The sequence below is a fragment of the Temnothorax americanus genome, unplaced genomic scaffold (assembly GCF_048541705.1).
Source record: "Temnothorax americanus isolate GAGA-0224 unplaced genomic scaffold, ASM4854170v1 Scaffold55, whole genome shotgun sequence".
Taxonomy (NCBI): Eukaryota; Metazoa; Arthropoda; class Insecta; order Hymenoptera; family Formicidae; genus Temnothorax; species Temnothorax americanus.
Window position 1 is genome coordinate 750,475 of NW_027509705.1, and position 27,085 is coordinate 777,559.

The window sequence follows — 27,085 nt, forward strand, 5'->3', positions numbered from 1 at the left end:
ACGATTAAAAAATACATTTATATATTGAATAAAATTTACGTTTAAAGAAAATGTTCGAAACGATGGCCATCATTATTGATGCAACATTGGATTCTTTTGATCACTGATTAGCTTGCTCTTTTTTTTAATAACGTCGGGAATTATTGATGCACAAGCTGTAATAATCCGTTGTTGCATGTCTTGATTGCGAAAAATAAACTCAATGAAAAATTTACCAATCACTGGATTAGACATAGGGGTCGTATAATGTGGCCAGCTTGTTTGCCAGACTTGACACCATTGAATTTCTTTTTATGGAGAACCCTGAAGGACATGGTCTACAAAAAAAAACCAACTACACTTCAAGACATACAACAACGGATTATTACAGCCTGTGCATCAATAACTTCCGACGTTATTAAAAGAAAGAGCAAGCCAATCAGTGATCGAAAGAATCCAGTGTTGCATGTATAATAATGGTGGCCATCACTTAAAACATCTTCGTTAAACATAAATTTCATTCAATACAAAAATATATTTTTTAATCGTTTTTTCTTTACTTTATTTTGTTCAATGATCTTGTGTCATGCGTTCTGAACTTGTTTTTAGCTCTATCATATTATGGAAAAAAATGTACCAAATCAATTTAAAAAAATGAAGATGACCTTGATATTTCCGAAGCGTCTTTTCCTGGATAAAAATTATTGTCGCTATAGATAGTCCACTTTGTACTGTATAATTTTAGTTACATTTATTTTTCTCTGGGCCTTATAAAATAAAATATATTTAAGTGGTAATAGTTATTGCCACCCTGTATACTACTGATATAAGAGTAAAGTATCAGTTAAAATAGAGATAGCAAATTGGTTTTAGTCTTAAAATGTTCCTCAATTTATGTGCTCCCGAAATATGTATATGCATAATGAGATTTTCGTGTTTATCTCCTTCGGCCGACTCAAACGTGAGCCCCCCGTACGTACAAGAGTAAAGTACCAGTCAAAATAGAGATAGCAAATTGGTTTTAGTCTTAAAATGTTCCTTAATTTATGTGCTCCCAAAATATGCACAATGAGATTTTCATGTTTATCCCCTTTGGCCGACCCAAGCGTGAACGTCCCGTACATACAAGAGTAAAGTACCAGTCAAAATAGAGATAGTGAATTGGTTTTAGTCTTAAAATGTTCCTCAATTTATGTATTTTCAAAATATGCACAATGAGATTTTTATGTTTATCCCCTTTAGCCGACCCAAACGTGAACGTCCCATACATACAAGAGTAAAGTACCAGTTAAAATAGAGATAGCAAATTGGGTTTAGTCTTAAAATGTTCCTCAATTTATGTATTTTCAAAATATGCACAATGAGATTTTTATGTTTATCCCCTTTGGCCGACCCAAACGTGAACGTCCCGTACGTACAAGAGCAAAGTACCAGTTAAAATAGAGATAGCAAATTGGTTTTAGTCTTAAAATGTTTCTTAATTTATGTGCTCCCAAAATATGTACAATGAGATTTTCATGTTTATCCCCTTTGGCAGACTCAAATGTGAACATCCCATACGTACAAGAGTAAAGTACCAGTTAAAATACAAATAGCAAATTGGTTTTAGTCTTAAAATATTTCTTAATTTATGTGCTTTCAAATTATGCACAATGAGATTCCCGTGAGATCTATTAACATTTATAACAATCTCTACTTTTATAAAATAACTATTATATGTTTACAATAATCTTGTAAAAATCCAATCAAAAATACTTTAAGAGTACATAAATGTACAAAAATAAATAGAGAAACATTTTCAGCTTATAATAATCAATATGCTGGAAACGAATCGTTATGTTAGTAAGCACTTTACACTTGTAAGTATAGTGGTGCTCACTTTTAGAAAGGTTTTTTGGCCGAAGAGAATAAACACCAAAATCTTATTCTGTATATTTTAAATAAATTGAAGAACATTTTAAGACTAAAACCAATTGCCTATTTGTATTTTAACTGGTACTTACTTTCTAAGTTGGGTGGTGTCTACTTTCAGGAAGGTTTGTCAGCCGAAAAGAATTTAAGACTAAAATTAATTCGCTATCTGTATTTTAATTGGTACTTTATTCTCGTACGCATGGGGTGCTCACATTTGGGTCGGTATAGAAGATACGGAAAAATGTTTCAGACAAAAGTTGTATGTTTTAAAGGAAGACACATAATTCTGATGTGAACCATGTCGTAGATGTAGTTTTCAAGATTTGATATAAAAATATTATGACAACATTTAAAATATCAGGAATTAAAAATTATTATGACAAAATCAAGAAATTTTTAATGAAAGAAAGCTTTATTGTAGTGTTTTGAAATCTTCACGAGATGTACAACTTTTATCTCAAGGTTATTATTATACTTGTATTAAAATTATTCAAATTTTTATTTAAAATGATGTGAGGAGTTTAATTAAGGTTATACCATTTCTATTTATTTTAGATTGCTTTTTTATTTTCTACAGAGGTAAGTCTCTCTCTCTCTCTTTCTCTTTCTCTCTCTCTTTCTCTCTTTCTGCCTTCTTTTTATTTTTTTTCTTTCCCATTTTTGGCTGCTCTGCGCCTAAACATTGGCTGCTTTGCGCCTTTAAACTTCGGCTGCTTTGCGCCTTTAAACTTCGGCTGCTTTGCGCCTTTAAAACTCGGCTGCTTTTGCGCCTTTAAAAGTCGGCTGCCCTACGCCCATAAAAATTGGCTGCTCTGCGCCTTTAAAAATCGGTTGCTTTGCGCTTTTAAAAGTCGGCTGCTTTACGCCCATAAAAATCGGCTGTTCTGCGCCCATAAAAATCGGCTGCTCTGCGCCCTTAAAAATCGGCTGCTTTGTGCCTTTAAAAGTCGGCTGCTCTGCGCCAATAAAAATTGGCTGCTCTGCGCCTTTAAAAATCTGCTGCTTTGCACTTTTAAAAGTCGGCTGCTTTGCGCCCATAAAAATCGGCTGCTCTGCCCTTTAAAAATCGGCTGCTTTGCGCCTTTAAAAGTCGGCTGCTCTGCGCCCATAAAAATTGGCTGCTCTGTAAAAATGCTACATAATCTCGTGCAGAGCAGCAGGATTTAAACAATCGCGCTATTATAAAGCGATCCACACAGAATTTAAAAAAACTCTATAAGCCGTATATATTTTGCGATACAAGACATAATCGCAATCTAGCTTGAATAATTTAAAATTAATGATACTAGCACTTAGTTTTTCCGAGGTAACCATGCGTGTACTTGGCGCCTTTTTTTACCTTTTTGAAAAAGGTAATTTTGTACTGATATCATGCATTTTGTAGTGTTACGCATCTTATAAAAAGTATATTTCTTATAAACAGAATGTACAGATTGTAAAGCTAAAGATGTTACAAAGACTATTATTTCTAATTTCACCACCACTCTCATGGTCTTTTATAATTAAAATACAATCATTGATATGTAAATTTTAATAAATAAGAGATAAAATGCAAGTGAATTTGGTTTAGAATCATGAAAATACATTGCTGAACATTGTTTTTATGTAAAATGTGTATTTATATTTAATAATGGTTGCTTAATTTTTATTATCAACTTTTTGTAAAAATAATATATAAATATTTCTTGCACCTGTAGGCCATCGTTCTTGTTTCTTAATCATTTTTTTTCCATCATCAATTTTAGTCCAAGATGTACCTTCTCTACACATACTTGTATAATCGCCATTCTCAATACATGAACCATCATGAAATATAGCATTCATTACTTTATACTGCTGTTTAGCTATTGATACTTTAGCTGTTGGTATGCCATTTAAATAAAATTTCTGTGGTATTTTTATTACTTTATTATCTTGTAATGAAAACAAAACTAAATGAATAATAACTATTTCTTTTGTCAACGTTAATTCATTTTTAAACATTATATCATTTCCTGCACAATGTTCGCATGATTTGTCATATGATTGACACCAATGTGAAAATGTAGTCTTTAATAAATCATTAAGATCACATTTTTTCTTTAAATTTTTAATAGAAATTGGAACAACTATATTGTTATCAGTAATAATAACTTTCGTATTACCACATGATTTGCACCGACTAGTGCAAGTAACTTGATGCTCTACCAGATTTCTTACATAATCATATTTTGTACAAATAGCAGTAAGAAATTCGACGGCATCTCGTTTAATCGAAGAAAAGTATTCTTCTAAACTTTTCCGTATTGCATCAGTGTTCAAATTTTCCATATTACTTTCATATCGCTGTGCTAATTTACTTAAATCATCTTGTTTCTTAATATTAAGCAATTTTTTTCTAATAATACTTAAATGCAATAAGCATTGTAATACTGCATTTGCACAGTGCGAATCTTCATCTCTATTTTTAAAAGCACGTATCTCCCAAGCAGTATTTTGTCGAACTTCTTGATGTGACTCTTGAACGGAAGCAATTGTTTTCGACAATGTCCACGGAACATCTTTTACTTTTCGAAAACGTTGTTTCGAAATAGTAATCATTTTTGCTTGTGGTATAAATTGTCGTCTTAGCTGATTACATTCGGTAATAACTCTATCACTAACTGTTACAGATGACGGATCCAAATTAATTAAATACAATCCATTCAGAGATTTTACTCGGGATAACGCAACATATGATTGACCATGACAAAATACAGAATTACCTATATCTATAACGGCGTTTCGCAAGCTTAATCCTTGGCTTTTATGAATGGTGATGCCATAACTCAAAGATAATGGAAATTGTTTTCTAACAACATACGCTTTATCCATATCCATTACTTGAAACTTGACACTTACTCTTTCAATAAAATACTCTAAACCAGACGGTAAAAGAAGTTTTATCTTTTCTACATAATCAGTATCCTGCACAACAGAAATAACCGTAGCAATTGTACCATTTACAAGGCCCAAAGTGACATCAATATTGCGTCTTATCATGACTTTAGCTCCAATTTTAATTGTAATTAGTCTTGAAAGTCCAGCTGTTCTAGTATTATCTTTATCATTATCTTTATCATTATCCGTCAATTTTTTTACTACTTTCTATTTTATATGTCTATCACATTCATACGTATCTTCAGCAATTAATAATATTTCTTTTGAATCAATACGACTTAACATTGCATTGTTAAGAACATCGCACATATGACAAGTAGGCAGTAAACAAACGGTATCAGGTGGCAAATTATCAATCAAATTACATAATTCGTATAATCTTGTTTCGAAAGACTCGCTTGTAAAAGATATTTTTTTTTCGAGAATCTCAATATCAGATTTTGTCAATAAACCAATACGAACTCTCGAGAGTAATTCACGATAAGATTCATTTCTTTGCTGGCGCATATTGATCGTTAATTCATCATATTTAAAATTTTTCTACAAATTTGTAGACGCTATAGAGCCAATATATTTTTCTATTTCTTTTTTTGATAATGGAACAAAAACAAAATTTTCACGTACAGGAGGTAATTGAAGCAGATCTCCAAATAAAAGAATATGCTTTTGACCAAACCAACCATCTTCAGTGGTATTGAATATTTCAGATAGTCGTAAATGTATATACGCTAAACTTAAATTAGATACCATTGACAATTCATCAATTATAATAAGAATTACATCTTTCAGATCTGCCCGTAAAACTTTCAAAACGTGATCAGATAATTGTGTATACTTGGGAGTATCACCATGTGTAACGGGTAACTGCAACGCTCTGTAAGTGGTCAAACCATCGATATTGAACGCTGCTATACCAGTAGGTGCTGCTACAACGGTATCCTTGTTGAGATTTTGTTTTATCCAGCATTTAATTGTTTTAATTAAGAAACTTTTGCCAGTACCTCCTTCTCCACTAACGAATTTTAGTAATTGTTTATTATCCGGCGATGTTACGATGTTGATCACATCGTTCAATACTCTTCTTTGATCTGCGTTCAGATTTGAAATCATTTCAGATACATCGATTTCCTGAACTAATTTTTCACCAAGATCCTTAAAATCTTGCATCGCTTTACCAGCCTCAATATTTTGAACACCTATTGGATTATCGGGATCATCTTGAGACTCGTGCTGTTTTTCTAAATCATCTAAACGTTGCTGAACCAATTGCTTCGCAGTTTCAAATGCTTTTTGCAATTTCTCTAATTTTTCACGATAATACAATGATTTCTCAAGATCTAATTTTTCCTTGTGAAATGATTCTGCATAAGTATCACATCTATTTTTAAGATCTTCCAGTTTCCGCCATGGTTTAAACATAAGCAGTAATGAAAAGAAATAATTTTCCGGCCGCGTATTGACATCATATTTATAGTGATTAATAATATAATTACGCTGTCGTCGTTTCAGATAATAACCATTATTCATCTTGTAGAATTCAATATTTTTACTTCGTGGTTTGATTTTCGTAATATCATATTGCTGTGCAAATTCATATAAACACAAGGATTCAAGTTCTTTCGGTCTCCGTGGATAATGATCATCTATTATAGATGGACAAAATATTTCTGTGGAATCTCCATCAAGAGCTTCAATTTCCTTACTGGTTTTAACTTTTCTATGTCGTATCATATTAACATCTAACCATCTAATACTCGTATTTCGATCAGTCCCATATAAAGGATTACCTAGCAGTGTCCCCAGTAAAACAGGAACGTGGAATCCACGTTTCTTTCATGTGGACTAACCACGTAAAAATCACGTAGACAATCAAGTGGATTATCCGCTTAAAAACGGTAGTCGGATCCACGTGGATGAGATCATCGATTCGACGTGGAATTTACGTGAAAGTTTCACGTGGGTATTATGAGGATGTAAGGTGGAAATTTGTGGAATTTTGGAGCCTATATCCTCGTAATATCCACGTGAATTCTAGTTTCATAATATAGAAATTTAATACTGTAAGTGATTATTTGGCTAGTAATTAATTACTTATTTGGAGTATTAAAATCATTAAAAACAGTACTTTTAATACTCGAAATAAGTAATTAATCACTAGCCAAATAATCACTTACAGTATTAAATGTCTATATATAATTAATTAATAGGCGTTTTAAGCGCCCAAGTCCTAAGAAAATGACCAGTCACAGTCAAATTCTCCTCACATTCGACTGTAATTGGTCAAATTTTGGGCTTATAAGGCTTAAAATACCTATTCTTAAATACCTAATCTATTGTAGACCGGGACAATGGATTTCTTCTACTCTATATATACAAAATTTTAAGAAATTGAAAATAATAAATAGCTGTAAAATAAAAAATGAAAGAATGCAGGTTAAAAAGGTAGATTGCATGTCACGTTAATTTTATTTAGTAATCATTAAAGCCGAAGAAAAGTGTTCGAAACATATTACAAAAAAGGTATGTAATTGTACAAAGAAAAGCGTATGAACGTTTAGCAAAATATATGAATAGAATGTAAAACCGCAAAAATATTTTCTTTTCTATGCATTTGCATTATTTTCACAGTCCTTGTCTCGCTGCTCAATCTTCTTTAATTTTAATTCTTCGTTTTCATGACGCTTTTTTGCATCCTTCAACCAACTGGCAATATAACTGGCTGCAAGCTGCAATTTCTGTATTATATAAGAAATTGACACCTCTATCGGTCATTTCTTTTTTATGCCTCTTCACAGCAGCTGCAAAATATAAAAAATACATCATTTACATTCTAACTGATGATTCCTTGATGCAAATATGTTGGGCTTAATGTGTGAAAACTACATTTATGCTAAATATAAAAATTTATCATATTTGTATGATATTCCCAACATAAAAATAAATATACAAAATCCATTATACTACAAACAAAAACTGTGCGTAAAATATATTGCTAGCGTACAGTACACTATTATACTTTAGACTATTATCTTTATCAAAATAGAGCAACAATAAAAGAAGCGTATATTATAAAACTCACCAATAACAAGTTTATAAGATATAGTACCTAAAAATTTCTTTTTTTCCATTTTTTCTCCTTCTCTGTTAATTCCCTTTAAATTAAAATTCATTGCGACTTTGTTATTTATTAGCTTGCGCATAATGCAATACACAGAACTCTTCAAATCTTCCCTGCCATGCTCTACTAACAGTGAAATCTGTAACACAAAAATATGAATCAAGAAAGCAACTACTATGATGAATATTTCCAAAACATAATGAGAGAAAGGTTAAATATTTTCTTACTATTCTCAATTTGTTCTCTTCATCCGATATATAGTCTTCCCATTTCCAGAATTCCTCTATAGAAGTCAATAGAAGGGTTGGAATGTTAGTAGTAGAGTTCTCAAGTGTTTCGATAGGATTACACGTTGCAGTATAAATTTTTGTAACGGTTACATGAAGCTTATCAATTTGATTTTGCAATTCATTTATTGCAGTCATTATAGTTTTTGAGTCAACTGTACCTATTTTGTAAACAAAACGAACTATTGTCATAATAGAATAAAAAGGAAAATAAAACATGTTCTGTTGATAGCAAAAAATTATACAACTGTACTATATGATTGCCACAATATAAAGAATTGTTTTTACAGCTTCCTTGTTTAAGACTCGGTAAAAAGGAATTTTCATAACTGAATTATAGTAATAACATATATATGTTTAATACATTAGAAATTAGACTAATGAATTTTAAATAAAAAATTATAAATCAATACATATATTTTGTCATTAAGAAAAATATCTTTCGGAGTTATTCCATTTTAAAGGCTGTTTTTCAAATATTCATATATTGTGGCAATCATGGATGAATGTAAAGAAATGCAAACTTTAAAGAATATAAACACACTACACTGTATTCCAAGCAATAAAGAAAAAAAATTAAACCTGCAGCAAACGTACAGAGACTAGATTAATTAAAATATCGTTATTGCGAACCGATGAAACAAACATTAATGAATTCTATGAAAATAATATAGAAATCATTTGCATTTGTTTACGTGAAACGTAATTTACCATTCATCTTGATAGGTACGATTTCTTATAGAGATTTACTGATGGTTCGCGTGTAACTATAAAAGCAGCACAACCACAAAAAAATACTTTACAACTGTAATATATGCACTCTTCGCAAAGTATTAATACCTAACAATTCTATGTATAAGAGCAACTGAAAGTAATATTACCGTGCGACTGTTGCGTTGGTTTACAGGAATTGGTGCTGTTACTCTTTTCATTTCTACACACTACTTTATCTTGCGTGTTCGTTTGTGAATCTTGAATATTATTCTTCTCATTTCTACACACTACTTTATCTTGCTTGTTTGTTTGTAAATCTTGAATATTACTCTTCTCCTTCTCCTTTGTATGAACCAGATGTACAAAATCAGTTACGTCATTGACACCATCGCCATTGTCATTAATAGAAGTGTCTGCTACTTGGGACCCATGCAAATTGGAGGATATAGGCACATCTAGATAAAATGTAAAAGACATTTTATATGGTAAAAATAATTTATGGCAGCATGAAAGAATATTAACATAAATAAACCGCAAAAAAAAAGAATTACGATACCAAAATTTTTGTTATGATCATATCTAGTCATGACATTTTTATTGTTGTATCTGTCACTATTTCTATATGTTTCTGATGTTTCTGTATCTGAATTACTGCAGTCTTCTGGTATACATGAAAGTAAAACGGAAAATTTTTGAATGATACAATACTATCAAGTACTAATACTGCAATCTTTTAAGAAGATGCAAATCTAAATTCATAATAACCATTATGCTGATACATTCAATAATTAATAAGTGCCTTACTTTGTGTTTCCTGGGTACAATTATCGTCAAGATCTGTGTCACTTTCATCTGTGTTACTGTCATTATTAACAGGTAATGATGCCTCATTATTCTTTTTTCTTCCTGAAATACCAAAGAAAAGCAAAACAAAAAAATAAAAAAGACAAAAAATTAGAATTTGGCATACTAGATGCTATATTAGGTGTAAACGAATCATAGTTGCACATAAAATAATATAAACGCAACAAACTTGCTGTAAAATTGGAAACAGCAAGAAACCCATATAGAACAGTATAATTATAGATGTCATCTTACTAAAATTATTTTATTACAATCACTGGCCGATATGGGTTTGAATGCTGCCAATCTATATTATTAATGTGCAATGTTTGTTTAACTTTGAGCAAATGTAAGCTTTTTCTTTGAGTGTTATAAGAGACAAAGAAATCATTACAACAAAACATTTATGCAAATCAGCGCAACAGAAAATTTATGAAAAAAGTGAAAAAATTATTGCTTTAAAAATAACATTGCAATGCAACGTCTCTACATAAGTAAATTCATAAATATGTACAAATCACTTTTCCATTAAAATACAATATTTGGAATTCAAGTATATGCATAGACAGTAACATATAATTAACAAGAAAATAGATTATAATATATGTATAATATATATATATATATATATAATAAAAATAAAATAAAAACCAACCACTTATTTTCAAGCCCGGCACAGGTGGTGCTTTGAACTCAGATTCAGATTCCGAATCATCAGTACGTATATTATTGTGCCTTTTGTGTCGATTGTATGATTTTTCTTTCGAAGGAGGACTATATCTTGCAGTAACAAATCGTTGGCGCTTTGTAGATTTGTCTCTATCAGAGTGTGATAGATCAGAGACATCTAAGGCTTTTTCCACCTCCTCTTTAGCTTGTCTTACAGATTCTATACATGCAATTAAACAAAAAAGCAGAGAAGTGCGATACTTTAATCATATAAATGAATTTGTTGTTTTACAGATAAATATTACTTAGTAAAAGAAACATTTACTAAAATATTTATGATAAAAGAAGCTATACACAATTCATTTCAGAGCACTAAAAATTTTTATATCAGTCATCACAAATTTCTGTCAACCCAGAATAAAAAATGGAAAGTATAAAGAGAGATAGCTTTTACAAGTTTGGTGTTAAAACTTTACAAAATACAAAATGTATTATTATATACAAAATTATATATATCTATTCTTATCTCATACTTTTGTGCAAAAAGCAATCCTGTACACTTTACATTTTTTGTAGTGCAATTATGTGTGATTGATATCTTTTCTTACAATATTTGATATTATATATGAAATAAAAATCAAAGAAAAGCAGTGTGTTATAAAAAAAATGTTATGTTGCTCATTTTATACTATTTCTGTCATCATAAATATGTATAGTCTATATACCAAGCGTAGTGAAAAATTGCTTCTTATATCAACTGAAAATTTTTTCGAAAACCTGAAAGACCAAGATGAAAATGCAAACTTTTCAACAAAACAAGACAAGAAAAAACGGAACTTAATAGATTGTTAGTACAAATTATGGCACACATAACATTGAAACATACATAAAATAAGATACATACTACAAAACTTCAGAATTTTTACATTTTTTTATGTAATCCAAGTATTTGCTGGCTTCTTCTTTTTTTCTAGATAATCACTTAACTTAGATTCATCATCAGGCCATTTGCATGCACCTGCAAATGTAGCTTGTTTGCCACTCATTTTACTCATTTTAATACTGATATTCTCTAACCATGCAGTACAGGCTGGCACGGCATAATATTCAATTGACTCAAAGTCATCTGCATCATCCGCAGGCAACTCGAGTACAGCATACTGCAATAAGATACATATTATTACATAGGCGTAAGAATATCTGGACCGATCATATTTCCGTGGAATTAAAGCTTAAGGAGAAATGAGGATTTTGATCAATCAAGATAGCATTAACCCTAGAGAGTCTTTATGAATTTTTTCATACGTGAAATGTTGAACGTAAACGGCCAAAGGAGGTTATACGTCATCCCAAACGATTTTCTTTTTCGGTTTTCAGCTACTGCACGGATCTAACGCACTCGCTGAATGACGGAGGTCAACTGCCGAATGACTAAACTGAATTATGGCTAGGGTCTCGGTATGAAAACTTAACCTTCCTAAGGCAGGAGCGCAATTTGAATTTCGCGTGGGGTGACGTATCACCCCAGAAAGACTCTCTAACCCCTTTCTTTCCTTAACCCCTCAATAAAAGTTTCTCTTTCCTCGTCCAAAGAAATATTTTATTATATGTTCTGTCCAGATATTTCTATATGTCCATAAATATTTTCTCTCTCTCTCTCTCTATCTCTGTTTTTCTTTCTCTCTCTCTCTCTCTCACTCGCTCGCTCACTCACTCACTTTCTATCTCACACACACGCACATTTTGTCTTCTTATCTACTCACCGGCTTGTCCGCAGGTGCTTTCACAATATTTTTTGCACTCATGTTCATTATTATCACAATATTTAACCTTAAATTACAACACCACTACTGAGCGATGATTCTACTGATGAAAAAATGGAAACAATTGAAACACGCGACCAGCGACTGTTGCTCGAACCCGCGCGGTCTGCACGTCCGTAACACGTGATCCCGAGCAGTTTCGAACGCACACGATGTATTCCGAGCGCACACGAAAAAAAAAACTCAAGTCAAATTATAAGTCACGGCGGGCAGTTTCTGAAACAGTTTCCAATTTTGAGCATATTCAATCAAATCTTCCAAAAATTGTTTTTAGCGTAATAATTTATCATAAATCCTTGCATGAATTACGTTTATTATATATGCGCGAGATATATTCTTACAAAAAAGCCTTCATTTTTTAGATGAACGATTTGTTTCTACTATACTTTTTTCTATTTCTCTCAATATATGTTATCAAAATTGAAACCAATCTAATATCCCAAAAAATTTTGATTTTAGAAACAGAGAGAAAGAGAGAGAGGTGGATTTATTAAAAAATTTATTGTTGAGACATGCGCAAAATTGAGATGTTTTGAAAACTGTAAATTATACGTGTAAAAATGAAACTTAAAATTAAAATAGACAAATGCCAGAAAAATAAGACCAGAAGAATAAATTGCAATTTCTTCATGAATCTAATTGTGCGAGAATATTTTTCTTATCACATACGATTTTACAGTAACAAAAAATTACAATTACCTTGTTTTATCGAGTATTTCTATCTTTGGGAGCGTACCCCAGAATTTCTCGTAAGACACTAATTGTTCATCTTTCAATTCGAACACTATATTTGTATCAATAATGGCAGATTCGTACAATTCGTCTTCGTCAGGATGGCCAGCATCGACAACTGCAATGATATTGTTATAATACACTATTGATGTAGTACACACGTAGCGATTTACAAAAATATCGTCGCACGCTGCGAAAATAGAAAGGAAAATAACGTACTGTATAACTTTTCGTTGTCGACCACACCAAGATAACTCCAAAATTTTTCAACTTGATTCCTCGAGCAAGTCAGTTTATCGTCATTTATAGTGATTACTTCGATCGCTTGACAGCCCAGATCCTTTTCTTGAATACTCGATGCGATTTCAACGGCACGAGTTTTCTCGATAATGTTGCTATATTTCCCTATGTAGTTAAAAACCTGTAATTCGTCGAGAGTCAGTTTTGTTTGCGATTAATGAAGAAAATAGAACAGTAAAGAATGAATGTAAATGTTTTACATCGGCTATATAATGTATTATATATGTTCTCTATATATTCTACTTTTATTATTATCATTACCTCTGATTTTGTCACCAATATATAACTATCACCATTATTGATACTCTCGACGACAGGTTCGACCAATCTAGCTTGAACGTGCCATCTTCCTTTAACCAATATCAACATTGTCTTTATATGGTTGCAATTTATTCGTGGACACGCTTATTTCCGACACATTTCTCAGAGCCACCGTACTAAAATCTTCAGAGTATATAGAAGCCAATCCGGCGAGAGCCTCGACGGCGAAAGATGAGTTTTTGGCTACTGGAATATCGATCAAAGATTTAAATTTTAATTTTATATGTAATTTGAAATCCGAATAAAATCAACGTCATGATTGATATAGATATAGAATGTGGCAGAAGAATTTGTGTGAATATACTCACGTTTTTTTATATTTAAGTTCTTTGTCGTACTCGTGGCTATATTCGTGCGAATTTCGGTGTATTCATTTCGATCTCAAATCGGTGGGTGCCGCGAGAACCTTAAGAGGGTTTCTCGAGGTGGCTCGTCGACGTGTTGCGTTCGTATATTCCGCTTTTGTACCAATGCAATCTGTCAAGAAAATGATTTAAATTATAGAGTTATATTTGCGTACACATACCAATATTTTAAGTAATACTCTTCTTCCTGCTTTCTCTCATTTTTTTTGTCTCTTTTATCTTTGCATGAGTATAGCAAAATAGAGTAAAAGCTAAAATTTACAATTCGGATTGCAATGTGATTATATCGAAGTCACTTAATTTCATCTAAGTCAAGACACTCAGTCTCGCACTTTTTCCAGCGACACACCGCTAAAGAAAGATTGACGAGCTCGTCAATCCCGCATGTCACAGACGAGGGAGCTTACGCTCGGGCACGTGGTTTGACCTCCGCAACGCGGTATCAACAACTGGCGAGGTTATCTCGGCGAGAGAGAGAGAGAGAGAGAGAGAGAGGGGGGGGAAATACTTAAAGCGTCGCGTTAATTGTTCGCGAGGCCTGGCAGCCGAGCGTGCCGCATCGAAACACTGTCCGTGAGGTACCTCTTCTTCTTGGGAGATCCGCTGCGTAAAGTCACTCTCTGTCCACTCTCCTTCACAACCGGTGCACGCACGCGGGAGCACACAACGCGACGCGACGCAACCACAGTATATATGTGACGCAACATAGCGCTGATAGCAGCTGATAGCGCGCTCCCCGCGAGCGCCTATGTTAATAAAATATGTCTATGGGTTCGTTCCGTTTCACGCATATGCGCGCATTTATCTATAGCATACGTAACGTTTACTATAAATAATGCGCGCATCATGCGTGAAACGGAACGGACTCTAAGTTTTTAATATGTTCTGTAGTTCTCATGTTTTATCGGCATCTATACATAACCTTCGTATATTTTGATATCTTTCAATACGGTGCAAGATTTGTGTAAAAAAGCTGGACCCCAATTGATGTGGAGATACGGTGATAGAAGTATATAACCTATAAGTATATCCCCAGATAACAATTCGTGCGGGGTCATATTACCTTCACGGCGTGATTAGCACACCGTGCATGCACGAACGCATCATGCTCGCTTCACGAAGTGATTTTGGCATACGTGCGCGTATAGAAGGTCGCACTATGCCATCACGTGTGATTACACGTGTGATGGTACAGTGATTACGCACACGTGATGGGATAGTGATTACACACACGTGATGGCATATTGAACACACACATGATGACATAGTGCGATCTTTTACGATTAATATATAATTGATGAATTATAATATTGATCGTAAAAGATCGCACTACATATAAAAATAATATTTAAATATCAGATAAAATGGCAAAAACGTTACAAATACGTATAAATTCGGGTACGTATGCCAAAATCACTTCGTGAAGCGAGCATGATGCGTTCGTGCATGCACGGTGTGATAATCACGCCTAAGCGACCCCGCATGCTTTCATTGTTCGCCCGCCAACGGGCGATCCGAATGTTCTCGCGGTAACATTTCTGCCTTCACGGGCCATCCACGCCTTCCTGGCTTATTCTCATCGAGCCTTGCCTATCCGTCTGGCGGTGTGAATTTTAAAAATCTCGCGTGTCCGCGCGCGACCGGCCGGTCGATTATGGCTGCGATCCATTTGATATGTTACAAATGCTTCGAAGCGTTCTTTGTCTTCTTCTTTCTTCACTGAAAAAAAAGAGAAGAGAATTCCAAGCATTTATAGCATTAAATGGACTGCAGCCTATATCTCAACAGGACGCTTCCGCTCGCGCGGTCTCACGCCTGTTCGCGCCTTGCCATTCGCCCCTCGTCGCCGTCGTAAGGAGGAGGATCGAGCTAATCGATCAACGCCAGTTGCGCGAGGTTAGTAGGATTATTTATATAAATATATATATATATATATATATATATATATATATATATTAAATATTAAATATTAAATATATATATTTAAATATTTTTAAACATCGGAAAAATGGGTTCATCGGCTCATGGTAGTCCTTAATGTGTGCGGTCATGTTGGTGTGTGCCTGTGTGTGTGTATGTGTGTGTGTGTCTGCGTGCGCGTGTGTGTGTGTGCGTGCGTGCGTGCGTGCGTGCGTGCGCGCGTGCGTGCGTGCGTGCGTGCGTGCGTGCGTGCGTGCGTGCGTGCGTGCGTGCGTGCGTGCGTGCGTGCGTGCGTGCGTGCGTGCGTGCGTGCGTGCGTGCGTGCGTGCGTGCGTGCGTGCGTGCGTGCGTGCGTGCGTGCATGCGTGCGTGTGTGTGTGTGTGTGTGTGGGTGGGTGGGTGTGTGTGGGTGTGTGTGTGTGACTGACTGACTGAGTGAGTGTGCGTGTATATATGTGTGTGTTTGCGCGCGCGCACGTGATATTATTTACACCTACTCACACACCCCCCCCCCACACACACACACACACACACACACACCAACATGACCGCACACATTAAGGACTACCATGAGCTGATGAACCCATTTTTCCGATGTTTGACGCTCTGTAACTCGAAAACTGTCCATTTTTGGACTTAGTGCTCATAGTCACTTTTCATCAGGACGTCATAAACTACATCATACTAAATTTTTTTAGCCAATTTGACCGGGATCTATTTATCCGTGGTTTGGTGCGGAATCCTTTAAACTTGTCGGTTTTAATTGCTGTCGTATCGAGATATGATTTCATTGAGTTTCAACTTTATAAAATGTATGAGAGAGCGTATATCTTGAGAGCGTATATATGTATGTATAATATATGTGAGAGCAATGATGCTCATATGAGCCGCACGCATGCGGCACTCACGTGTGTGCAAATTTTAAAATAAGAATGTTTATAAATAAATATATATTTGGTCTTCTTTAATTTAACGTTTTTTTATAACTGTAATAGTACATATATTAGATTTATATTAAAAAGTAGGGTACAAGGTGAGAGCAATTGATGCTCATATGACCCGCATGCATGCGGCACTCACGCGTGCGAGTCATATGAGCATCATTTGAGGACGCATCTGTCTAGCACCGTGAGTGCACGCCGTGTAAATTATTTGCACGACGTGCACGCGTCGTGAGCTCACTTTGCGGGCATTTTGTTATCTGGGTCTATTCCGAAACTGAAAAAAATTAAATCTTTCCATTGCAATGTATAAAAAGGTTTGCTTGAAATTCTGCTCATTATATGTTATATATCTGCAGCATCTTTATATGCTTTTTATTGATAATATTTGCTGCAATAATATTTAATATTATATTTTTTGCAATTTGTAGAATTTAGAATGGAAAAAGTTGAAGAGAAAAATTGATCAGAATAAAGAATGGAAAAAGTTGAAGAGAAAATGTGATCTGAATCTCAATAGCTTAGTACAGGAAGAATATGTTGATCATATCGTTAAGAAGAGTACTTATAATGATTTCAATAAACAGAATTGTAACACAAAACAGCAATCTATACATGAGGACAATACTAATAAAGGTATCAGTTTTTGTAATGATCTGATGAGCAACTATAAACATTCTAATGGTATACCCATTGTAGTTATTATAATCATTTTTGTTCCTTCAATGTAAGTTATAATGATATTATGCTATTTATTATTTGTTAATATAGATTTTATGCCCGAGGATCATAATCATCCAAGTAATTATATTCGTCAGTTTGCTACACAAGAAGACCTACAAGAAGCAGCACAGACTCCTTAGATAGAAACCATTGATACAATGATACAATAGAAGAATGTTTTGCAGTTCATGATCAAAGAAGAATAAATGAAATAGATGATGCTTCGATTATTAACGATATCAATGATTGCGAGTTTCAAAACGACTATATATATGATGAGACTTATAACGAATGGCAAGAATTACAAAATCATAATAAGTCTTGTTCAAGTAATATCACACTTTCTACTGATAATACATTATGCGAGAAAAATAAAAATGGTAAACAATTTGTAAGCGATTGTAAACTTGCAAATTCTGATTTCAAATTAATTCAAGACCTTACTATGTGGGCTTTGAAAAGAAATATAGCGCTTAATGCACTGTCTGACCTTCTGACAATATTAAGGAATCATAATCATAAATTCCTTCCTTGGTGTGCACAGACACTCTTGAACACTCCTAGAAGCTCGGTATCATGAATCAGAGAATTAGAAGGCGGTGGACAATTTTGGTATTATGGTATTCTCTCTGGCCTCAAAACTGTACTGTGCGAAGAAATATTGGAATCATTATCTGATATAATTGAAATTGATGTTTTTTTTATGGTTTCTCGCCTTATAAAAGTATACGACATATTTTGTGGCCAATTGCTGGATGTATAGCTGGTAGAAATAAAGTTTTTATTATAGCTATATGGTGCGGAGAAACTAAATGTCCACCAGATCTTGATGCCTACTTGGAAGATTTTATCAATGAAAGTTTGGAGTTAATAAATGGTTTTAGTGTTAAAAATAGACGTTACAAACTTAAAATTAGAAACGTAATTGCCGATGCACCTGCTAGAACATGGTTGAAACAAGTCAACCAACATGGCAGTAAATTTGCTTGCGAAAGGTGAGTGTATATATGTATGTATATATCACTGAATGAGCATTTTTTCAATTTAAAGCCACGCGAATATTTTATAGTAGTAGAATATATAGTGCACTGTCATTTCAAATTGAGTGTAATAATATACATCAAATCTTTTAAGTTTGATTTTGTACTGTAAAAATGAGATAAAAAATCGGAACTGCAGAGATTTCAAGGCTTAATTATGCCCATATTTTTAAGTTATATTTTTTGAATATAAAATGTAGATATGAGAAAATAATTTTTACTGATTTTTTTAAAACAAAGAGTGACCGCAAAAATGCCCATAAATGTTTCCCAATTTTTTTACACTCGAATTTGCAGTCATGTTTAGCATCAAATGAAAGATTTTGTTAAGCTGATTACAAATATATGTCGGTGCCAAAGTGTATCTCCTTCCCGTTTCCGAGAAAATATAGACCCCAAAGGTCAGCAGACGGCACCATTAATCCTCGGAGTGCGGACGGTGTGATAATCGTGCGCACGGTGGAGCTCATAATTCTAAAATATTTGAATTCAGCGACCCTAAAAATATATAATAATAAAGAGATAGAGAAAAAATTGTTTCTTAAAAAATATGTGACTCAAACGATTTTTCTCGGGAACGGGATGGAGGTACACTTTGGTACCGACATATTTGTAATCAGCTTAACAAGATGTTTCATTTGATGCTAAACATGACCACAAATTCAAGTGTGGAAAAATTGGGGAACATCCTGGGGTCACCCTTTGTGATTAAAATTAAGTTTTCAATATTTTAATTAATGTTCGTTATTTGTCATACAGGTGTACTGTTAAAGGTCTGGTTCAACAATCGAATGACATATCCTCCTCATGAGGAAGCACTTTTGCGGACAGATGAATCTGTTCGTCAGCAAACTCATAAAGAATATCACAAAGAAGTAACTCCACTAATTACGAGATTTCATCTAGAACCTTTAACTCAATTTCCATTGGAACCTTTTCATTTGTTATATATAGAAATCTTTAAACGAATTGTTTCAATGCTGTACTGTGCTAAGGCTAGTAAATACAAACTGCGTGGCGATGTTGTTTGTCTAATAGACAATCTTTCTAATTTTCTACGGCCTTTCTTTCCCTCTGACTTTGCTAGAAGGCCACGTAGATTAAGTGATTGGAAATACTATAAAGGTACGGAATTTAGAAGGCTTTTGTTATATGATGGCTTCTTAATTTTCCGGGAACTTGACTCTGAAGTTTATCAGAATTTTTTGTTATTTGCCTGCGCTATTCGAATTTTGGTCGACCCTGTTTTGGTAAAAGAATATGCTGTTGATGCAGATAGATTGCTTAGAACGTTTATAGAGCACAGTTCAAACATTTATGGACAGGCTTTTGTGGTATACAATGTACATCATTTAAAACACTTAGTTTCGGATTGTTTGTTACATGGGCATATTGAAGCATTTAGTGCATTTAAATTTGAGAGTTTCTTGGGAAACATGAAGCATATGCTGCATGCACCAGGGAAGACACTTTCCCAAATAGTTTGCCGTGTGATGGAAAAGGCAGTTATGCCTCGCCTTTCTTACTCTGCAAGAAATAAATTATTATTTGAACAACCTCATGAAACGGGACCGATTCTAAACTTTCAAGGAAAGCAGTATAAGAAACTTCGAACACCAGATACATTTTTTTATTTACAATCTAGTGATGCGTATTGTCTTACGAAAACTAATGAAGTGATTAAAATTAAAAATATTATAAAATGTACTGAAGGAACCTATTTAATTGGCAGAAGGTTTAAAGAAAAATCAAATTTTTTTTCTTATCCATTTTCTTCCTGCAATATTGATATATATATATATATATATATCGTTAGCATTCTTGGATCACTAAAGAAGTGGTGTTTAAACGATATCAAAAGAAAGGTTGTATTGTTGCCTCTTCCTGAAAAGGATGCGAATGATAACTGGATCGCTTTAAATAAAAGCGTCTGTTTTCCAATGCCTCATTCTGAACAATTGTAACTGATTAATTATTATTATAATATATATTTTTTGTATTTTTACAACATAATAAAATTCTTCTATTTTAAAATGTCTCACTATAATTTTCATTAATTATCCATTAAAACGTTCCATTTAGGTATATTAATTGCGATATGACAACATAATGTCTCCTGAGATTGATAAATTATCTGTCAGTAGAACAGTGGAAATATCCACGCAAAATCTACATTGATACTACGCGGATGAGATACTTTGATTTTATTGATGGAAAGGAAACGTTGAAAATACGCGGATAAGGTACTTCGATTTTGGCGATGAAAAAGGAACGTAGAATCCACGCGGATAAGGTACTTCGATTTTGGCGATGGAAAAGAAACGTTGAATCCACGTGGATAATGTACTTCGATTTTGGTGATGGAAAAGAAACGTTGAATCCACGTGGATAAGGTACTTCGATATTGGCGATGGAAAAGAAACGTTGAATCCACGTAAATAAGGTTCTTCGATTTTGACGATGGAAAAGAAACGTTGAATATACGTAGATAACTCGCGGATGAATCTCCATCCACGTATTACGTAGATTCGACGCAGATGCGACGTACCTGTTTTACTGTATCAACAGCTTCAAGAGCTCCACATTCTCTATTACTCATGGCTCGAAAAGCAATCTTCCAAAGACGGCTCGCCAATGAATCGTTTTTCTTATTTTTACTATCAAAGATAACATCAGATATTTCACTTTTTCCTGGTTTATTTATATACTTAGTAATATACCAAGTAAGCAGCGATGCTTTTTCACCGATGAATTGTATATCCATATTTCCTTCCCATGCAGTAAGAATGATAGGATTATAATCATTTATACAGGTTTCAGTATCTGTTCGAGGAAGGTCATAAAGCCTACTTCTATTTTTTAATCGTTTCCTACCTGCTATTGAACTTATGACATCTCTCATAATCAACAGGTCTGTAACTGGACGAGGAAATCCAAAACGACAGACACGAATCGTTTTACGTCCTGCTTTTTTAGAACGAAAACAATAATTGTTATGTTTGTGTAGTTGATACATATTGACTCGCCTGTATAACAATGGTGAAATATTTGGATCTGGCATTTTACAACTTATATGTTGCAAAATAAATTTAGAAACCTTTTCAACAGAAGATTTACCGATAATTAGCGCGTCTTTAATCCAAATTAATAAATGAAAATGTTGTATACCTCTACCTTGGTATTCTCGTCGCCAGAAGTAATGTGTTACTTCTCCGATCGGGTGATCTTTGGAACAAATAAAATCAAGCAGCGCTTTGAATTTATTATCAAGAAACCTCGACGTCGACACGGGATCTTTAGCAACGAGTACGCTAATGGCCCTGGTAACCATATCCGATAGAAAACGATTAAAAACGGCTATATCTGTATCGTTTTTAATCGTATCTTATCGGTTCTATCGTTGCATATTTAGAAGACAGATAAAACATTAATCGAATCGAATCGGTTTCTATCGTTTTAGGTCCGAATAAGAAAATAACTATACAAATTTTATAGTTATGAATCGTTTTCTATATGTACAATTATTGCCCATCTGAATCAATCGTATATACACGATATAATATGTATCGTTATTTATGGTAATAATTTTACCGTATGCATTAATACGGATATATAAGAATAAAATGATACCATCATATCGATATTTATATGACTTAATCGAACCGATACATCTATCGTTTCTTATCAGGATTTTCTGACATACAACTTATCATCTTCTTTATGGCAGCAAATCGGTTCGTTTTCTATCGTATATTAATGATATAAATTGAATTGTTTGAAAACCTTCTACTTTGTATATGTTTGTATAAAGTTAAAACGATAGACATCTCGTCGATATTTATACGATTTAACCGAACCGATACATCTATCGTTTCTTATCAGGCTTTCCCGACATACAACTTATCATTTTCTGTACGGCAGCAAATCGGTTCGTTTTCTATCGTATATTAATGATATAAATTGAATCGTTTGAAAACCTTCTACTTTGCATATGTTTTTATAAGGTTAAAACGATAGACATCTCGTCGATATTTATACGACTTAACCGAACCGACACATCTATCGTTTCTTATCAGGATTTTCCGACATACAACTTATCATCTTCGAAAACAAAGTTCGTCGAAGTATTTTTATGATATTTGTTATATTAAGATTAAAATAATAAAATATTTTATTTGTATTTTAGTGCAATTTTAAATAAGACGTTTCTAATGTAAATGTTGTTTTTATTTCTCTAATAACCGTGAAAATTTTGGCCCTTGGCTTCCTGGTGCTGTTGTCGCAAAGGTGGAAGCTTAATTACTTAAAAAAAATGCAGTTCTTCCTTTATCATAGAAAGATCTCTGATACGGTTTATTCTTCTTTTACACGGTTATAATCCGGTGCATGCAGAGTAGCAAACATCTAAAGATGTTCTGACTGATATATAGCTGAGAAATTTCAAATTTTTCCAATTTTTTTCTGACAGGGCATCGTAAATAAACGGTTCACTATTAACCATATTAAAAAGACAATTATAGCTACTTTAATACCATTAAAAATTATAGAAACCGATGCACCAATAATAAGAAATTTAGGATGCAAGCCCATGTGTATTGTATCGAGAATTTCTTATAGAGTATCGTGAATAAACGAAACTTCAATTATGTTAAAAACTGATTGAGACCGATATAAAGGTAATAAGAAATTTCCGATAGAATCCCAAGTATTTTGCAACGTGAGTTTCTGATAAAATACCGTAAATAAATGATTCACTAATTATATTAAAAACGAAAGAAACTGATATATAGCTGATAAGATATTTACAATAGGATTCCAAGTATTTTGTAACGTGAGTTTCTGATAGAGTACCGTAAATAAACGATTTACTAACCATATTAAAAACGATAGAAACTGATGTGCAGCTGAGAAGACATTTACGATAAGATTCCAAGTATTTTGTAACGTGAGTTTCTGATAGAATACCGTAAATAAATTCACTAACCATATTAAAAACGATAAAAACTGATGTATAGCTGATAAGACATTTACGATAGGATCCCAAGTATTTTGTAACGTGAGTTTCTGATAGAGTACCGTAAATAAACGATTCACTAACCGTATTAAAAACGATAAGAAATTTTTTTATTGTTTTCTATCGGAGATGGTTACCAGGGGGGCGTCGAATCGTTAGGCCATCCATTTACTTCACGAATATATGCACCTAAATCTTCCCACATCCATTCACCAGGACTAACTGTAAAGAACCATGCCGCAGGTCCGTATTCTTGCGTCATAGCAATTAAATCACTTCTTGGTCTACGCCAGTATTGTTCCGTATTTCTTAAAGTGGAAAATATCGAACTCAAATCAGATTCCATATCACCTTTCTGCAATGCTTCTAAATATTTTTTAGCCGTATAACGTTCTCGTGAATCTGTTGTATACAATTTATGATAAATACCACGACTTAAGGGGATGCTAAAGCCGTCCAAATTACCGACAATTCATTTCAAAGCTCTCATTTTGAAACGGCTTTACAGATCGCAAAATCCTTTTACAGGAGTAAAGTAGAGGTACTAATGAAAGGTGGGATTGTCAAATAATTAGTAATAATTGAAAATAATTTTAAAATTCTGTTACCTCATAACCTTATTTTTTAATATAAACAGTTGTATACGTAATATGTACGAAATTAAACTTTCCCACCCTTCAGAAGACGTGCACAAACAATAACGTACCTTTGAAATTGAGATTGAAAGCCTGGAATAAAAATGAGAGCTTTGAAACGATTGTGTATATTTTTCACAAAAATATTCACGCAGAGCAGCAATTATGTCACAGCAGTAATTCACGGATCTTGCGAGAGATGGCGCGATGGCGCACGCAGCTGTGGGCAGTATCGGGGTTGGCTACATTGTCTGGTTCCTACACAGCAATCGAACCAGGACAGATATATGATACAGATATCTCGTTAGGCATTTTTACATTTTTTGCAATTATTACTAATTATTTTACAATCCCCCCTTTATTAGTACCTAAACTTTACTCCTGTAAAAGAATTTTGCGATCTATGAAGCTGTTTCAAAGAACAAACTTTGAAAGATATGTGGTACAGATATCGCGTTAGACATTTTTACATTTTTTTCAATTATTACTAATTATTTTACAATCCCACCCTTCATTAGTACCTAAACTTTACTCCTGTAAAAGGATTTTGCGATCTATGAAGCCGTTTCAGAGAACGAGCTTTGAAAGATATGTGGTACAGATATCGCGTTAAACATTTTTACATTTTTTTCAATTATTATTAATTATTTTACAATCCCACCCTTTATTAGTACCTAAACTTTACTCCTGTAAAAGGATTTTGCGATCTATGAAGCCGTTTCAAAGAACGAGCTTTGAAAGATATGTGGTACAGATATCGCGTTAGACATTTTTACATTTTTTTTAATTATTACTAATTATTTTACAATCCCACCCTTCATTAGTACCTAAACTTTACTCCTTTAAAAAGATTTTGCGATCTATGAAGCCGTTTCAAAGAACGAGCTTTGACAGATATGGGGCCCGATTTTCTATCTACAAACGTATGCATAAACTCTGCTCTAACAGAAAAGCTGCAAGCTTATTGGCTGAAAACTGTGCGACAGAGCAAATCAGTTTGCAGCCCTTCTGTTAGAGCAGTGTTTGCGCATATGTTTATCGTTAGAGAATCGGGCCCATGTGGTACAGATATCTCGTTAGGCAATTTTACATTTTTTTCAATTATTACAAATTATTTTACAACCCCACCCTTCATTAGTACCTAAACTTTACTCCTGTAAAAGGATTTTGCAATCTATGAAGCCGTTTCAAAGAACGAGCTTTGACAGATATGTCGCACAGATGCTTCGTTAGACAAGGACAGATATCTCTCGTATTATTATTCCTTTCTCTATGTATGTAATTTGCATGCACCCATTTATTCCTCTCTCTCTCTCTCTCTCTCTCTCTCTCTCTCTCTCTCTCTCTCTCTCTCTCTCTCTCCCTCTTTCCCTCTCTCATTGCTGTCCCTCTCTCTCTTAGTACACTGGGTAGCGTACACTTAGTATGGTAAAATCAGGATTTTTTGGAATTCTAGGGTATATTTGAAGAAAAAAAACGGTAATGTTATTTAGGACAAAAAACTCTGTTTAATATTTCGTTGATAAAATGTTGAGAAATATAAACGAAAATACATATATAAATGAAATATATGTTATTTTTTTTATTGTTACTGTCGAAAGTAAATAATATTACATATAAAACCGTAATGCAATTGAACATACATATTCATACACACGCACACGCATACGCAATCGCACGAGCACGATACGCATACGCACATAAATATATTATTTTTATTTTTTTTTTCTGTGGGCCCCAGGCCCCGTCCACGATGACGATATCACGGACATGGGACTTCTCCAGGATCATGCTCCTATTACTTTGTACTAGAACAATAAGAATATATCTGCATAAATTTTTATTTTGTGCCTTTATATCATATGTATTTTTCAAGCAAAGTGCATTTGCAGAATTTATGCGATGGAAGATGTATACACACACACACACACATACTACGTTTACACGAGAGTTACTTCTGTAGTAACTTACGATATATTACTCGTTTACGCGGAGTAAATTATCGTAAGTTTTACTACAAAATCCCGTTTACGCGAAGGATTTATCATAAATTACTACAGTAGAAGTAACGCTCGCGTAAACGTAGTAACAGACTCACACACACCATGTGTTTATATGGGGCGTTCCACGCCAAATCGGACACCATTTGGGTTTTGCATCTTCGATTTTTTTGAAAATTTTTTATGTTATAGTATTGGTTGAAAGAGGCCTCCATGATTTTTTTCAAATTTTTTAGTCGAACCGTTTTCAAAATATCGATTTTTATAAAAATTACGTTACTTTTTTTTTAAACGCCCATATCTTTACGAAACATGGGCCAAATGGAACTTTTTTTTTTCAAAAAAATTTTTTTTAATTTTTTTAACTGTATTTTTATAAGATTTTCAAATTTTTGACACAAATTTTTGATTTACAAAAAACACGTATTGATCAATTTTCTCCAAAATTTTTTGTAAAAAACTCATCGATTTCACAACTTTTAAGCCTAAATTTATAATGAGATAATTACGGATCTATTTTTTTTTTTTAATTCCCATTTTTTATTTATCCGTGCTAAAAAATATCTGAAAAGAAAAAATAATTTACACAGGAACTACTATTAATAATAAACTATTAATAATTATCTAACAAGGGAACCTCGCGAAGTGGAAAATTCTGATTTTAATATGACTTTTCACACATGTAGAGGGAGTGAAAAGATGAATTTAGATATTTTTTGTAGCAGCCCAAAAACGGTTTTAAGGGGTGAAACCACCTCTCATATGTAGAGTGGTTTTCTGCTTTTCTCGATATATTTCGAAAAGTATTCGAGATATCAAAAAATATTT

The 27,085-nt window shown here is 33.5% G+C and overlaps 2 protein-coding genes and 1 pseudogene across 12 annotated transcripts; 2 read left to right on the forward strand and 1 right to left on the reverse strand.

The window, feature by feature from the left end:
- Positions 1-7,259: 7,259 nt before the first annotated feature.
- On the reverse strand, positions 7,260-12,459 carry LOC143904617 (uncharacterized; annotated as a pseudogene). The gene is made up of 9 exons (XR_013258984.1): positions 12,207-12,459; positions 11,348-11,603; positions 10,430-10,663; positions 9,736-9,837; positions 9,488-9,589; positions 9,099-9,386; positions 8,158-8,378; positions 7,892-8,069; positions 7,260-7,610 (listed from the first exon to the last, which is right to left on the reverse strand). The product of XR_013258984.1 is annotated as an uncharacterized LOC143904617 (transcript).
- A 1,473-nt stretch (positions 12,460-13,932) lies between these two features.
- On the forward strand, positions 13,933-17,728 carry LOC143904619 (uncharacterized). 10 transcript variants are annotated; one of them, XM_077419434.1, is made up of 6 exons: positions 13,933-14,098; positions 14,499-14,755; positions 14,876-15,013; positions 17,111-17,162; positions 17,277-17,481; positions 17,617-17,728. In XM_077419434.1, exons 4-6 carry the CDS (start codon positions 17,151-17,153, stop codon positions 17,706-17,708), a joined length of 309 nt encoding a protein of 102 aa, XP_077275560.1. In that variant the 5' UTR covers positions 13,933-14,098; positions 14,499-14,755; positions 14,876-15,013; positions 17,111-17,150; the 3' UTR covers positions 17,709-17,728. The 10 variants fall into 10 exon arrangements, 2 of the variants coding, with proteins under 2 accessions (XP_077275560.1, XP_077275559.1); XR_013258991.1 differs by lacking the exons at positions 14,876-15,013; positions 17,111-17,162 and adding an exon at positions 15,773-15,880; XR_013258992.1 differs by lacking the exons at positions 13,933-14,098; positions 14,876-15,013; positions 17,111-17,162 and adding an exon at positions 15,758-15,880 and having other exon boundaries at positions 14,546-14,562.
- A 418-nt stretch (positions 17,729-18,146) lies between these two features.
- On the forward strand, positions 18,147-20,628 carry LOC143904618 (uncharacterized). The gene is made up of 2 exons (XM_077419432.1): positions 18,147-18,563; positions 19,368-20,628. Exons 1-2 carry the CDS (start codon positions 18,539-18,541, stop codon positions 20,570-20,572), a joined length of 1,230 nt encoding a protein of 409 aa, XP_077275558.1. The 5' UTR covers positions 18,147-18,538; the 3' UTR covers positions 20,573-20,628.
- Positions 20,629-27,085: the final 6,457 nt, after the last annotated feature.